This window comes from Seriola lalandi, unplaced genomic scaffold, assembly GCF_002814215.2.
Source record: "Seriola lalandi dorsalis isolate HSWRI2012SDOR001 ecotype SW California unplaced genomic scaffold, Sedor1 jcf7180002054133, whole genome shotgun sequence".
Lineage (NCBI taxonomy): Eukaryota > Metazoa > Chordata > Actinopteri > Carangiformes > Carangidae > Seriola > Seriola lalandi.
In genome coordinates, this window is record NW_019524686.1 from 573,556 (window position 1) to 590,188 (window position 16,633).

At 41.0% G+C, this 16,633-nt stretch overlaps 1 protein-coding gene across 1 annotated transcript in view; it reads right to left on the bottom strand.

Annotated features, from left to right (window-relative positions):
- LOC111652970 (transmembrane protein 132C) overlaps nucleotides 1-12,520 on the bottom strand; it is a 94,394-nt gene extending 81,874 nt beyond the window's left edge. Inside the window, exons 1-2 of the mRNA XM_023403390.2 lie at nucleotides 12,433-12,520; nucleotides 9,404-10,334 (exon numbers count right to left, since the gene is read on the bottom strand). Coding sequence (XP_023259158.1) covers nucleotides 9,404-10,334; nucleotides 12,433-12,520 — 1,019 coding nt within the window. The remainder of the gene's footprint in view (nucleotides 1-9,403; nucleotides 10,335-12,432) is intronic.
- Between the last annotated feature and the right edge of the window lie 4,113 nt (nucleotides 12,521-16,633).

Below are 16,633 nucleotides of genomic sequence, written 5' to 3' on the forward strand. Positions count from 1 at the left end.
ATTACAGTACTGGACTCTTTTGAATGAGCAAGAGGTAGAAAGCTGAAGCAGGAAAAGAAAAAGCGCCACTAATCCTCAGTCAACAGGCACAGGGGTAACAGGCTTGCACAGATGACACCAGGCCAACTGCCACGATCAGGCGCTGGTGAGCTCTCTCCTTCCGCTGCGCAAACACATCCTTGCTATTTAGGGACATGGCTCCCTTCATTTTTTTTAAGCCAAAGCAAAGCACGGACTGTAGTTTAAACTGTTTTTTTTTTTTTATGTCATCTCGGACAGTGCTTGCCTTTAAATGAGGAAGTTCCCTTCCTTTGTTTCCACACACAGATTAAGTTTTAATGATTGAGATTTTGGGAATAAAACCAGTTGTGGCACTGTTCACATGGGGTAGGTCATTACTCAAACACATTTTGTTCCATGGGGCAAACAACAAATGCTTTTTTACTTTGAATTAACTAGTAGGAAAATCATTTTGGTGTCTTTGCTTGTTTTCTGTCTTTTACACTCTCTCGTCTACTCTGACTCCCTATTTATTGTTTGTTTGACTGTGTTTCAATCTCTGTGTATATCTCTAACCCCACTGTGGGTGAAGCAATTTCTTTTATATCTGAGATGAGTTAGTGCATTTTGTCTGTTTTTGTGGCTGACTGTCTGTTTCTAAAATGGGCTCCCGATGTATGGCAACCACAACATTTCATAATTTCTCTCTCTCTCTCTTTATTTCGTTGCCTCCAGTCCACATTAAAATATGCATGATTTTGAGTTTGTGTTACAGCTGTCAAGTCTGTGGGATCAAACTAATCAAAGTAAATCCTTATGAGAAACATCAAGGATAAACAAGTGATTAGAAGGCCAAGCTTATGATTGTCTGGGAGAGAGTTTGAGACGCCAACCCACAGTTAGCCAGCAGAGCTTATTCTGCCAGGACGGCTTCACCACCTAATCCCACCCTGTTTGTCACCGCCTCTAGCCCCAAATATATCATCTTCAACTCACATTGCAGGAGCTGGAGTTATCAGTGTTGCAGAAGTTGGAGTAAAAGTGTTGCCTGGAGATCTTAACAACAGCGTGATAAGTTAAGGTATTGCATCAGCAGTCCCAGAAAAAGATCTCCTCTGGCTCATGACAGGGCCATTAAGCGGGTACTCCGGTAGATTTCTGATCAAGTGCGATATCTGTTCTTATCTTAAATGTAGTCCTTGAGCTGTGTCCCATTTGGCCTTAACAAAATTATAAGACTATTCCTAATTGCAACCCAAATTGTTTGGGTTGAGGTTTTAGATGTCGAGGCTGATGTCTGATCATGAGCTGCACAGTACATTCAGAACATAATGGCTGTAATGGCAGTCAAGTCAAATGAAGATTGTTTTCACAGCCCTAAATCATAAGTTTGTCCCAGAGGGCTTTGCAATCTGTACAGCACACACCATGCCTCTAATGACAGTGGTCTGAGAACAAATTTAAGAGCAACCATTCATTATTTATAATTTGTCATTTCGGTGTTAAGTACACTGTCGATTTTGTTTTAAAGCATTACTCTGTGAGCGCCTCATTATTTTTAATAGGAACAATTAGTTAGCATTCAAAGACAATGTGATTCTCAGCCTTATTTGTGCAATCAAAACCCCCACGTACAAACTGTAGTTGTTGAATGTGGCAAAATTTTATTCATTTTATTTTGGAAAAAAAAAATAACTAGGAGCTCAAATTTTTTATAAATCATTGTGTGCAGTTTGGCTTCCAGAAGTAGTGTTGGAAATGCTCAAAACTGATTCTCAGAACTAATATCAAAGAGGTTTAAAATCTTTAGAAAATTTGAAATATTTTACTCCGGTTTACAAACATATCAGTCAAGAAAAAAAAAAAAAGGTGGTTCAGTTTGACTCTTTCTGAGAAACATCTCTATCAGTTAGTGATAGAAATGTCTCATCTTGCTTTTTATTGCACTCCTCTTGTCTCAGTCATGGAGGATTTCTGTCACAATGATTAATGAGACCTAAAAGACAAAAGTCAACCTCTGAATGTAATTATCTAAATAGCTTTTCACCTGAATGTGAACAGAAGCACATTCAAGGATTTTATTAATGCTTTCTCAAGTTTAAAATTTGTCAGTACAGAACCATTGATGTTGCTTCAAAGTTGACATTAAATATACAAGTGACTGATTCCAGTTCTAGTAAGAGCCACTTCAATATAACATTCCTTTCACTCTTTAGGCTCCTCTTATGTTGACTCTATATAAAATTGCGAATCAAGCAGCATTGCCTCCTCAGAATTAGATTTATAGCCTACAAATATGCAAAAGCAATTACATTTTGTCAGAAACTTAATGAAGAAATGTTTTTAATTAACAAAGTCGCAAATTGTTGATAGCCTACTGAACGCATCAACAAAATGTTCGCTGACAACCCATTTAATTTGTTTTGCCGGTGACAAAAAAAAAATCCTTTGTCTTTGTTGTTGAGAGTCATGTGGTTGAAATTGATTTTGATAGTTTAGCTGCCATTTGTTGTCTCAACACATAATGGGAGTGACTGCTTTGTCGCTGGGCAACTTTATGAAAAGAGGCTGTGAAGAGACATGAACCTTTCTGGATACCAAACCCACAGCCAATTTTCGCACTTTAGTGAGATTATTTATTGTGGAAAAAACTGCTTGTTATAGTTTTGCACTTGGTTTAAAGCTGAAATATTTTGACAAATGTCAAAAGACAGTAACATTTTTGCAGGAATAACTCATCTATACATCTGTTGCCTTTACCAACTATAGCTATGGATGTTGTAAGAGGCTCGGTATTATACTCAGTGTCGGGCATAAATTACTATGCAGTCATGATAGTATAACCTACTTCTGGGTGTCAAGATGAACCGATATACACTCAGAATCTGATAAACATCATCGATATCAATATGATTGAATATTATTAAACTGTATTATTTTGTATCGGATTGTGTGGAGTGTGTATCCCGATACAAATTGAAACATATACGATGGACAGATACACTTCCCCACCTACCACACACACTTCAGTAATTCTAACACAGGACCAGACATGGAGCACTGCTCTCTTGGGAAGACCCACTCCAGCTTCCTTCATTCTCTCTGCTGCCCTTATAAAAAAATAAAAAAAAAAAGCCTGCAAGACATTCACAAGTTCAAAGCAACCAGAGAGAAACAGCGAAGCCACCTCTGGCCCTGTCAGTACTCAAAGTCTTGGAGGCATGTGTCACTCTGAATGGTACGGCACATTTGTATGACCCACTGCCAAGCTGTGGGATTCCAAAAATCCCTTGGGGACATGCAGCCTTTCCAAAGGCAGATGGACAGAGCAAGTGCAAAGAAAAAAAAAATGAAGACAGGCAGCAGGGAAATGGGAGAGCAATGCATTCTGGGCTTCCAATGTCCAATAAATTCATCAGTTTAGACACAAATTCAAGAGGAGAAAAGTGATGGGAAATCATTATGGTAGAAAATACAAGGATTCAAATTACTTGCTGCGGGGAACTGGTGATTGCTTTGTGGTGGCAGGGCCCAGCAGAGAGTGGGATCCACATAGTGAACACTCTCCCCAGGCCACAAATCACTAATTGCTTATTAATGAGTGAATGAGTGCTATCAAGTAAACACTGGTGAGCAGGTCAACAGAGCGAAAGGAAAGACAGAGCTGGTTAAAGAAGGGGAAAGGAGGGTACGAAGACTCTGAACTTCACACTGAGACAGAATCGAATTTTAGTTTAAGGTACGGGTCTTGTGGACATTTAGATCTCGAAAACAAAGGAGGTTTTTTGCCCAACGTTTCAGCACAAAGTGGAGGAACTGTCGAACTCGGAGACAGCAAGAGAGCATGAAAGGAAAGGAGAGCACGTGTAGTGCAAGAGAAAGGTTATACAACACAAGAAACCAAGACAAAGCAGCAGATACAATACAAGAAAAAGTACAGAAATGGAAAATGGAAAAAGAGACATACCTATCTTGGTTGACCTTTACCAAGAACTGAGTCACAGAGGAGTGCAGTCAAGATAAGGCTAATACACTGAGGAGAACATCTTTATTCTAACCTTTTCTCCTGCTGATATTTCAACAAACAATGGCCAATAACAATCAGCCGGGGTCACACGACCTGTAAACCTGAACTGCGTTAAGGAGCGATCTCTGCTGACATGAATCACAGCATCACGTCTGCATCACTTCCGCATAACATCTGACGAACACTGAACCGGCCTCAGCTAAATCCACTTCTTTATTCATAGCCCGACACTGAACCTGGCTCCTTCACCTGCTCAATCTCTGAATAATAAAACAACTCATGCTGGCTGTTTGGGCTGGCACAGCATGAAGAATCTCATACTCATACCTTCACACGCTCAGATATTAGAAATTCATTTGCATTCATCAGCAACAGTGGCCCCGGGGGGGATCTGTGGAAATATGTCGGATTGTTTAGTCAAAATTACAATACAGCTGGGGCAATTTATCTATTGAAAAGCCTGTTAATTTGTTCAGGAGGAAATGGTGTTTTCATTTGCATGTTGAATAAGGAGTAGCTGGAGAGCCCTTTCCGAACCTGCTGCACCACTCTCTCCATGGCTAATGAGGCAGGGAGCAGGGAATTACTGATTCCAGCGGGAGCCTTTAGCTTGACAAACACACCATGACTTTACAGTTGGCACAGAGCAGGTCCGCACATGTATGAGTGTCAGTGTCAGTATGTGTCTGCAAGTGTGTATATGCAAATATTCATGACTTTGTGTGTGCTCCAATGTAATTTTTCAAGTGGCAGGGATTAAAAGCCCATAATTACATTCAAAATGATTACATTAGATTAGTTTAAATTAGATAAAATACAGCCAATTACACAATAAGGCAGATAGAACAAAAATGACCAATAAAATAGCCCTTTGGTTAAGTGGTCTGATTTGGCTGTGCAGCCAGAGTGGAGAGCTGGCGAGGCATCAATAATATACTGTACGATAACAAGGACACATTTTGAATGTTATCGTTCACATGTTACACCAGTTTTTCAGCTGGACATTATCATCTACCCTCATAGTTGTCATGTAGAAGCAACATAATGTCTGGTATCATTTCATAATCTCATATGCCAACAATTCCCTTGGAGAATATTTGCTATATGTGTTAAAATCTGAAGATCCAGAGACGTGACGGTTTTAAAGAGCTAAAAATAAAAGAAATGTAAGTTATTCTTGTGAATTCATCTTATTTCTCTCATGTAAATGTAGGTTTTAACTCTTAAATTATGCACGACTGAAAAGAAAACAATCAGCGAAACTGAACAAATATCAACTGTCTGATTGAGACCGTTGTGCTGTAATGGAACGACCCCTTAGCTCGTCTGTGTCAGCAGCTTATTCCGTCCTAAAGTCCCGTTTTATTGTTAGGTGACCTCTAGCAGCTGTAGCAAAGGAGGGAGTCAGGTGATGTCGTGTTAAGAGTGATGAAGTCCATGTAAGAAAAAGGAGGTTGGGTGTGGATGGATGGGTTGATAAAAACACAGGACTTTGACATGTGAGACTGGTGTTTGTTTCCCATTCGAAACCAATTGCCAATATTGCGTCTTTTAATCATGACCGTTTATTATAGTTACCATAACGACGACCTTAACAAAGTACTTATTTTGATCCTAACAATGATCTGTCCCTAAAACGAACCAAGTAGGTTCTGTTTCCAAACTTTACCAAACTGTGACAGCTCCACAACTTTAACCTCATCTTTATTATTGTAACCATGACGATGAAGGTCCTGCACTCTACAGCTTCCTGTTTTAATAAGTTATTATGATATTATATAATATTTCAGCTAATTCCAATTCCAGCTAATGAGGAACATTTGAGAGTCATTAAATAGAGTCATTAATTCATTGAAGTAAAAACTGGTCCAGTGTTAACTGATCCCAGTTTTAGGAAACACATTAATAGACTTTTTTGCCATGATTCTTTCCTATTTGTCATACCACAATAGGTAGACCAACGCATACACAAGTTATAACTAAACTATCTAGAATTAACAGTTAAATAAAAGTGTTTCCATGCATATTGCATTGACCTGATTTCTCCAGAAAGTTGAGTTACATGATCGGTTTAATCCTCCCGTAAAAATCCTGAAAGGACAAGTAGCAGCTGACAGAAGACATCAGTGTAACATCAGAGCAGCGAAGGAGAAGGAAAACTGTTGCTGATCAAGTTCATGGTATCAGTGCTTACACTTATTTATTAACTGAAACATGGAAGCCGCTTTACAGATACCAGAGATCTTTTTTTTTTCCAAAACTAGCCGAGCTCTGGCTTGTGCATAAAATTACTTTTCTGCATTTGGGTCACTGTGGCCTTTTTGCACAGGATTTAAACACAGAGACATCAGAATAAGGCTCACACTAACCACCGTGACCCAAAAAAATTGATTAGTTATTCAGTTGAATCAAATGACACGAGTGCATGAAAGCCTGCTGATTATATCATAAACAAAGCAGACTAATAAATGATTACATACATTGATGCATCTTTTGAACTGAATTGACGATCATTAGCCCTCGGGAACCATCTTCACATAATCAGTCAAAGGAAATCGCTTGATTTGCCTCACTGTGTTGTCACACAACGCAAGCAGTGATGTCTTAGTTTGCCTTGTCATTCGAGAAGAGGAAGCCAGCTGAATTAACTGTACATTAATTTGCAGGCATGTCATGTTTCATTTAACATCAACGTTTTGCTGGGATTAATGGACAAAGTGTAGAAAATTCAAGGTGCTCTGTCTGGGCAAATGCAAGTAATCCTTTGTCAATTAATCTGATTGTAAACAATAAATCAAAGAGGATTATACACTGTGTTATTTCCCCAAAGTACTATAGAGTTTTGCAGTTTTATCAAAAAAAAAAAAAGTGTAGCAAAATGCTACAAGTATAAAAAAGCCAACTGATTCCATCTGACATGAGCACATGTAGGAATACAGACTGTCCAGAGAGATTCTCAGTATTCTTTTGTGACAAGTTAGACAGTGGTGGAGGAGAGGGGGGACACAGATAAGAGGGGGGAGAAAAGATAATGTGGAAGAGAAGGGAGTAGCTCCAGAGAATATGAATAGTTAATGATGCCTTTGCTGCTGGGAGAAACACACCAGAGGTACTTGTAATGTAAGCTGTCCATAAACACACCCACACCAGTGAATAGACTAACACTGGCCGACAGTGTGCAAACAAACACAGTGAGAGGGAGAGGAGAAGCAGAGCCTCGGCGTGCAAACATTAGCGGCTCAAAACGTTCGTCTTGAACAAAGATCAGCACAGATGCTCACACTCTGCAGCTCCCACCTCCTGTGGACACGGAACATGAATTCACAGCACCATCAGGAGGATATCAAATGCTTTAAGGGTATTTTAAAGTGAAGTTTTTGCTTTATCAGGAAATCCAACAGCTGAGACGAGATTAATCATCAGCGTTCGGATGTTCAGTCACAGACTTTGGTAAGCTGGCAGTCAAGTACTGTAAAGTAGCCTGTGATTTTCAAACACTTTGAGGTTTTAATCTTTTGGTTGCTAATGAGGTATTTTGGTTGAATTTTAAGTCTGCGCCATCCCAACGGAAAACATAAAAAAGATGAACTTCTGAACGATCGGGGTGCAACAGTGGTGCAAAAAGGCACTGAAGGAAAAAATACCGCCTTTAAAACCCCCTCCCCATTTACACACATGCTGACAAATGTGATAAACACACACTGTGAACACTAATACTTCGCGGGAGTTCATCATCACTGGAGTGAGAGAAAAAGCAATGAGGCTTTTTGGCAGATTTCCTGCTTACCCAGGGTTGACAAATTGCCAAGGCTCTCTGTCACAGCTCCACTTTGAGGCTGCTAACTGTTTCATCTGCCATGATTTAGATCTCAGGCATAAAAGTAGCCCAGTGGAAATGCATATTGCTTACACCTTAATTTGCATCAAACAACATGGAGCAATTACAGTCTCTTTGAATAGTAATTTGTATGAGACAAAGCTCAATGAATCAATAACTACTTTGCCGTTGTTGTGCGGAATCACCTCAGATAAAATTTTTCCTCAGACAGGCAATTTTGAAGGTAAGCACATGAAACAATTTTCATAAATAACACGAAGGCGTAATTAAGGCATTATCCAGTCAAAACAATCCCCTCCAGACTGTCATAGATGGTGGTTTAGAAGGTATTTAGCAGTCCAATATCCGTCTCTTTCCAAAATAATTTGGAGAGCTACAACAGGCACAAATAGACCTTCTCTACTCTGCCCACTGCAATTATTAAGAAATATTTCCTCTATGGCTGCCAGTAAAGCTCTCCCAAAGAAGCATAGCAAAATAAACTCCTTGTTTTGGGGGGTGTATTTAGTCAAAAGATTATCATTAATGTGAGCAAAGTTTAGGGTAAAAGTATGAATAGAAAAAGAAATCTGTGATACCAACTCATGAACACGACCCTTCAATTAGTAGCTTGTTCTTCCGCTTGCACAAAACTTTTAAATAAATACCAAGGGGCTTCAGGTCTGTCCAGAGCTGTGGTTTGGTGTGTGGAAAGCTCTTCCTTTGTCATATTTCATAAAAAGAGAAAAAAGAAGTGAAATTAGCATTTGCTAACAACAAAGGAGGTTAAGGATCTGTGTGTTGTTTGTCTGTGTTGTCTGCACACACAATAAAGTCACAGTAATGGACTGCATGAGGGCCCTGCTCGTTACTTATGTCTTTTCATTTCATTATGTTTTTTTTTTTTTTCTGATTAGTTCAGAATGACCTAAATGAACAGGCTAAATAACCCGTCTGCTGCTGTGGATGGCAGGGAAGTAGTGTCATGGCAACGTTTTCAATGGACTGCACTTTGCCACACCGGCAAATTAAACGCTTATCATACTTGCATTTTCTAATCTCGAATTGCCAGAGATTATTCCTTAACTTTTCCAAGTGCAGATTAGATTGGATTGAACGAGCTGTTATAGGTAAAGTCACGACAGCGTCTGGTGAGGAAATGCAGTGACACTACTGCTAATGTGTGTGTCCTACAAACATGTTTGACCAGTCTTTATAACAAAGCTACATACTGTACAGTGAAGTATTTGAGAAACAAAGAGGCATTGTGCTGGATTAGTTATACTCAGCATGATTCATTTCAGTACATGACTCAGACAAACAATGACTAAGACTTTGTTTAGAAAAATTATAACTTGTATGCCTCACTGTAATTTCACACTTGAATGACAGATAGCTATACTGTAAATGTTGTTGTGCATTGACAGATCTCACTAGTGCTTTCTTTAATATCCGACCCATTCTGTCTTTTCAACTGCGTGCATGTATGTCTAGTGATTTCTGTTTATTAGTGGAGCAGCAGAGGAAACTGTGTTGTCCCCGGGAGGAGGTTTACTCACCTGAGGGTGAAAATTTGCACTGAGGAAAGCGTGGACAGAGCCAGAAAAGTCGAGACAGTTTCCCTCTGACGGATGGGTTTGGAGGGCGCCATCACCACAAAGTTATTGTCCAGCTTCAGCTCCGACAGCGGCTGAAACAGCCTGACACTCCCGATGCGCTGCATAGGCGTATGCCCTGCAAAATAGCCCATCGGCCTCTGCTGGTCTGTGTGAACGGAGCTGCCCTTTCTTGAATCCTCTGAGCTGCAGTCTCCATTGTCTGTGGTTTGAATCATGTAGTAGAGCTCCACGGGAGTGCCCTGGGCCTGCTCAGAGACCCTCTGCCTCCCCGGCCTGACGGTGGGAAGGCTGAACCAGCTGGCCAGGGGCTCCAGCTCGGCGACACATAACCCCAACTCACCTTTTAGCCTGCATGTGCCACGCACTTCTTGAGTCTCATGGAAGGCGAACATCCTGACACAGGGCAGCTTGTGGATGGCGCTGTAATCGTCCCAGTCCCTGCCTGCGATGTAGAACAACACTTGAACCTTAGGCCAACTGGGGTGAATCCTCTCGCTGATAATATAGGTGTGGACCTTCCAGTTGAATGTAAACAGAGGTGACGATGATGAGGACGCAGATGTTGGCACTGATGATGAAGTGAAGGAGGGGGTATTGAAGGGCCCCGGCAGGGTTTGCAGCAGCTCCAGTGGGACAGGCTGCTGCACGGACAGCGGCCCGTAGCTAGCATTGACAAGGGGCATCTGCCGAGCCTGGTGGATGAAGAAGGACTCTGTGCGAGCCTGCAGGCTGGAGTTCCTCATTAAGTCCTGGTTTGCCTCCTGTAGGAAGAATGCTGACTCAGCGTTGAGGATCTGGTAGCTGACAGGCAGATAGATTGGGGTGGGGCCGTACCTCTGCAGGCCCTCCAGGATCACCTTGCTTTCCACCACTGAAACAGAGAGAGAAAATGACAGTGACTACCCTTTAATTTTTGTCTCAACAACTGAGTTACAAAACTCAGCACACTTGTGGTTTGGCATCATTTTATTTGTAGCATTATGAGAGAGACTCATTGTCTAAACCCTATAAACAAAACCTGAGCCAGGTGTGAAATCAAAGAGCAGAATGAGAAAAATTGGAGGAAATAAATCACGACCTGGACGGTAGCACTTCACATTTAACAGCACATTTGCATGCATTGCCTGCAACCTGAAGCAATCATATCTACAGTCAGTTCCAGCGGTGAATGTTAAATGGTTCGTTGGAACCATTTCCATATGATATCACTTTCATGAGCCGCTGCTCTAATTTAAAAGAATTTGTTAGACTCAATTCCAAACATTGGCGTCTTTCTGAGTCACTTGCTTATCAGGCTTGTCCACGTTCCCTCCTGCTCTCGATCCTTTTCATTATGACGCACTAACTCGATCTGCTCTCTCCTTCAGTTTCTCCTTCCTTTTTTTTTTTCCTCACACGACTTGATCTGCTGTCTTTTTGCTTCATTCCCGTCTCTGTCAATCAAACCTTCTCTTCGATACTGTCAAGTACAGAAAGTTGTCATGGAATTCCTGGTCTGATTCTTAAGCTGTGTTCTCGGTTCATACATTAGTAATCCTAATCAGGTTTTGTGTTCACACTGGAAAATTGACAGAATCACAAACATTTGTGCCGCTGATGTGCACTTCTGTCCACAATGCAATGCAAATAGGAAAAGTAGGAGCCACACTCAGCTGTAAAACAAATTGTGGATGCTGGTGAGCAGCTCGGGGGAAGATCTCCGAAAGCAATCTTACTTTCTCTGTGTGAAGTTTAATTGGCAGACGCATTTAAATGCCTCTGTTTGATTGATGTCAGTTGGCTCACGTAATGCATAATTTCCTGTTAGCACAGAATTTTATTGCTGCAAAAACATTATACCTTGACATTTAGTCCATAGCATATACAGAATGGAATTGGGAAAGAGTTTTTCTTTTTTAATTCTTTGAACAAATTATTCCTAAATCTACATAAATCAGGAAATCTGGAAACTTTGATTATTTACGCTGTTATCTGTATTCAAGTTCTCACACTGTTTTTAGTGTTAAAACAATGTTAAACATGATGCGCTGAGGGATCTGACATATTTTGTTTAAAGGAAACAAAAGGGTGTTTAGTCATATTAAGGTGAGTTTTCAAGGTAGTATCAACTACCAGTAGAGAAATGCTGAATTAGCAGCTCCTGTTTGTAATGCACCGTGGACGTGCACATAACTCTCACTGGATTACTGTCTTTTTTTTCTTGTATGATTTCTAGGTGTATTTATGGACGTTTATCCACAATAAAAAATTATAGTGGTATTCTTGGAGTGCGTAAATCACACTGGATATAAAACTATGTGTATCGTGTCTGTGTTATGATTCTGAGAAGGAGTAGGAATTATTCTGCTGCAATTGAGTGCTAGGGGTTTTTAAAGTACCATAATTGCCTCCATGAGCTGTGTGTCACAGCCAGTGTCGTCTGGCATAGTCAGACCTACGTCCTCAGCTCTCTGTCAGTGCAGGAGAGTGGTCTGGCACATTCATTCAAACGCTCTGGTTTGTTTGTGTTTCATTAAACCAATTACAGTCGTCTTGGGCGGTGCTGAGACCATGCAGGATGCAGTGATGGTGCAAAAGCGTGTCGGGGGTGGGGGGATTGTTTTGCTGGAGCATTTATGAATGGGGAGGTGATCGCTGTCATTAAAATTGCTAATTCACTTCAAAGAAAACGCCACAATGAACAGTAAGATATATGCCGACTGTGTGATTGCATGATCCGAATCTGCGTCAAAAAGCTTTTCAATTTTCAGCGTGAGGGGCTGCTGGTTCAGAGGTTGGTGCTGCTGTTTCCTGTAGCGAGGAGTGTTTTGAAAACAGTAACAGGCTGGAGGCAGAGAGGGGGAGGAAGGGAGGGGATACACACAGCCGGTGAGTCACACTTACAACCAGTGTTGCTGCTTCATCTGCTGACCTTGTCGATAAGCCGGAGAAATTAGCGGGCCGAGCTCCCTATTGTTTTCAGGACACACTGGCATGCGCCTGTCCCCTCCAGCTCATGTAGCGTCTTGTTTCCCCATTCAGCTCTGCAACCCTGGGGAGACGCGTCAGACCCCGCATGGCTCGGAAACCCGCTCGCATCCCTCCCCCTCTCCATCCTGCAAATCCTTCTCACGGCCTCTTTGCCTACGCCATCAAACTCCAGATATTTGGACAGATGGAGTAGCCCATGAGAGCCCATTGATTTTCTGTCCCGAACCCTGCGTGCTGTGGGGAGATGTGGCGTGGCGGTGATTTGTGACAGTCCATGGCAGCAGAGCAATGACCAGCTGGCCTGATGGACAGAGCCAGCATCAGGCTCAAGAGCAGCACTCGAGACTGGACCATCCCAACTCTGACACAGCGGAGGGAGGAAAGGAGGATCGCCCCAAAACCCTGTTTTATTCAGTTAAGATAAAAATTGTGACTTAATCTCAAGATCAAGATTACGGTACATACAATAATATGTATACATAAGGTTTACTATGATTAAAATGGCGCTATATATATTGATCTAATAATCAATACCTCTCGTAAGGAGACAGATATGGAAAGGAATACCGTGCCTTATACTGTCATGCACCAGACTGTTTAAGAATAATGGGTTTTCATTATCCACTTTTTATTTGTATGTGTTTCAGAGATGTCTTTTATCAAGAGGTGCTGTCTTTGACCGTCACCCAGCCTAATGGGAGGCCTAATGAATCCACTGGAGGGTTAATATCTCATCCTTCTTCATCTGTTTTAACTTTTAAGTCTGGATATAGAGGAGCAGCGAGGTATATTTTGGTATATTACACAGGTCAGGACTTTACGAAGGAGTATTAGGGCAATGGATGACAAAAAAAAGGGGGAGGAGGAATATTTTTTTTCATCGTGGAGAAAAAAAGTAGAAATGTTGAGAATAAAGTCAAACTGAATCAGAAGAGAAAGATTTTTATTTTTTATTTTGCCTTTCGAGAATAAAGTCGAAATGTCGGGAATAAAGTTGCCATTTCGAGATTAAAGTCGACCTTTTGAGACGATATCAAACAGCGAGTATGACAGCCAATACAAAATGCCTTGTATAGATGAACTGATGAAATCATACTTCAGAATCGGCTTTAGCAACAAAAAAATTCTCTCTTTCGGCTCTTAAGCACAGTGTAGTTGTCAGCATTAGGACTTTGAAGAGATTGTGCTGAAAACTGCGTCTGTACAGATGGAAAAATCACACAAGGCTGCATTCGTGCAAACTGAAATGGCAGGTAATAGACAAATGCAGGGATATTGTTGGTAACACCTGCGTCCAATTCAGAGGGGATATCTTGTATCATAAGACACAATAAGACAACTGATCAAGTTGTTTGATCCTGAAGGTGTGGAGCTCAGGCGGGTGCGGCGTCTGAGACGCAGGCGATACCGCAACAAAGGTCGCAACACGGTTGTGTCTATCAATGGTTGTGCTGATGGTTTTAGTTGCTATGTAGTGTGGATGGAGGTCTACAGAACAAACAACGACCCCAAAGTAATAGTAGCCTATTCCTTCACATCCATTGCGCGCTTGGGAGGATGCGTGGAGCTACTGTGCGCTGACAGTGACACAGAAAATGACGAGGGGAGTTGATTTTGTCCTCAAAATTTCTACTTTATTCTCGAAAAAATCTTCTCATTTTCTTTTCTCATCCATGGCCCTAATTCTCCTTCCTAGGACTTGGATTAAAGCTTCAGTTGCACAAAATCAAAAATCAACCTTCCTCCATCAAATTCCATTTTGTTCAAAAATAAAATAAAAAATAAATTAAATTAAAAATATTGAAACTATTGCCTGCGTCTCCACCACAGCTATGAAAATTGTGTTGGCCGCTCAAATGAAAAACAGTCACACAGCTGAACCTAATTACAGACCTCTCTACTCTATAATCATATGCATTAATAGTGAAATGTCTGACACTGATATGGGTAACAAAGCCATGGAAATAATAAGAATGAATCATAAATATAAATTAGTTGCATTATTCTCTAAGCGGTTGCTTTTATGTTTGTATTCATGTTGGGCACCTTCTTCAAAATACTCGGACTCCAGAGTTAAACTGCATTTACATTCACTGCCGCATCTCTGATGAGGAAGGAGGAATACTAAAGGATGTAAAGGCCTTCACTGAGACAGTATACAGTGAGACTGCTGCTGCACAGTTCTGACTGAGAGACCAGTTTTTACCCTTAAACATGACAAAACAGAGAGTAATGTCAGGGGAGCAGGTGCTTAGTTGCTGTTGGATCATGCTTACAGTGCAGTGAGAGGATTTGCTTGTCTCTTTTTCTCTGTGGGTTGTGACACACTGTCCTACTTTCCACTTACCATGACACAGATGAAACTAAATACCTCATTACAGCCAAAAAAAAAAATGCTGTAATTTGTAACTTCAGATTTAGAATATGTCCCGTTCTATGACACCAATAGGACGTCCTAAATAGAGAGGCAAAGCCAGTGTGATTTGTAGCCCTGAGTTGCCCTTGGATTTCATGTCTGCAGCTACTGTACTTGTAAATCATTTCCGCAGGACTGTTTCTGCAAATGAAAAGGGGAATGATTTGCGCAGATAACTTAACCCCTGTGGTAAATCCTGGTTGTAAACTCTTGTGGAGGATTTCTTGGCGTTGCCAACCCCTCAGGATGCGGACCGAGGAGTCAGATCACATAGCAAATGTGCAGCTGAACCGGACTGGCCTCATCATTAGACAGATGTTAGATTCAGGGTTTAATGTCTTGATGTTATATTCATGTAGCCGGAGCCAGGAGGCCCGAAGCAGCATGGGACTCCAAATAAAAATGCATTTAAAGCATTTTCCATGACGTTCCTACAACATGCAGAAAGCTACTTCTAAAATAAACTCTTAAAATGGCATTAAAGCATTTATATCCCCAAGAGAGACATTTGTGACTTCAAATCAAACCCTTTTTCTTTTTTTTCTTTTTCTTTTTTAAATAATCACCTGTTCTCTAAGTAGAACTTCACCCAAGAAATGTAATCCCTCCCTCCTACTAGTCCTCCTCCTCCTCTCATCTTATCTTTATCCTCCACCATGTGTGCATCTCACAACCACTCCCTGATCAAACATATTAAGTTGGCTCAACTTCAGTAATACATTAATCAAACAGATTTTTTTATATCAGATCTATAGGGGGAGAGAGGGGTGATCGAGGAAGGAGGTGGGAAGACGAACAGCAACAGGGGATGGAACGGGAACGTGTAAGGTCGTGATGGTGGTGATGCTCGGAGAAAGTCAAAGATTACAGCACAGCGAGAGATTATGTGTATGGCCCACATGCCTCCTTCACTGTAGGATTCAGTTTAAAATTAGACTTGTTTTTCTTGCAGAGCCATCACAAACATGGCAGAACATTGCTCTAGCCTGTTTTAGAAGCACCTGTACAACAGTTAACAGCTTTCCAACCTGCTGATGCCACTTGGTATCGCTTCTGTTCCCTAAAAAAAAAACAACAAAAAAAACCAACCACAAGTTGCCACTGACGGGGAAGGCATCTAAAATTTAAATCTGGTCCATCTGCCTCTCCATCAATCATTTACCTCAGTCTCTGTTTTGGTCCAAGATAGGCTCGAAAGAAAAGGCTGGATACAGTCTATGTTTGTCTTATTGTTAAGAAATCCCTACTAACAGGCAGAGTCTGGTAATAGCTGAGTCATCTGTGTCCTAGAGCCTCAGTGTTGTCCAGAAACACATCAATGTGCCACACCTTATTACAATGAACATGGGCACTGTAGTTTATTTAGAGTCACTGCCATAGAAGCAGTCCTGGTGCCCAAATAAGTTTAATCTACAGCTGGAAATAAATTTACTATTCCTGTTTGTTTTGCTACAAATAGGAAACTCTCGAACCTTTTACCTGCAGTGATGTTTGTAGTTTTGTGTGAAATGTCTTGACAACTGTTATATGTTTTGTCATGAAATTTGGTGCAAACATTCATGTTGCCCTCAGGAAGAAGTGAATCAACTTTGGCGATCCCTTGTCTTTCCATCTAGCGCCACCGTCAGGTCGAAATTTTAATTAACCAAATACATTAAATCAGCGTTAGCATTCTAACGCTCTGGACTAAGATGGTGAAGTCAACTCAAGTCAACTTTATTTCTATAACCCATTTAAACACAGCTTGAGCTGACCAAATTGCAAACAAAGAGCTATTAAAAATA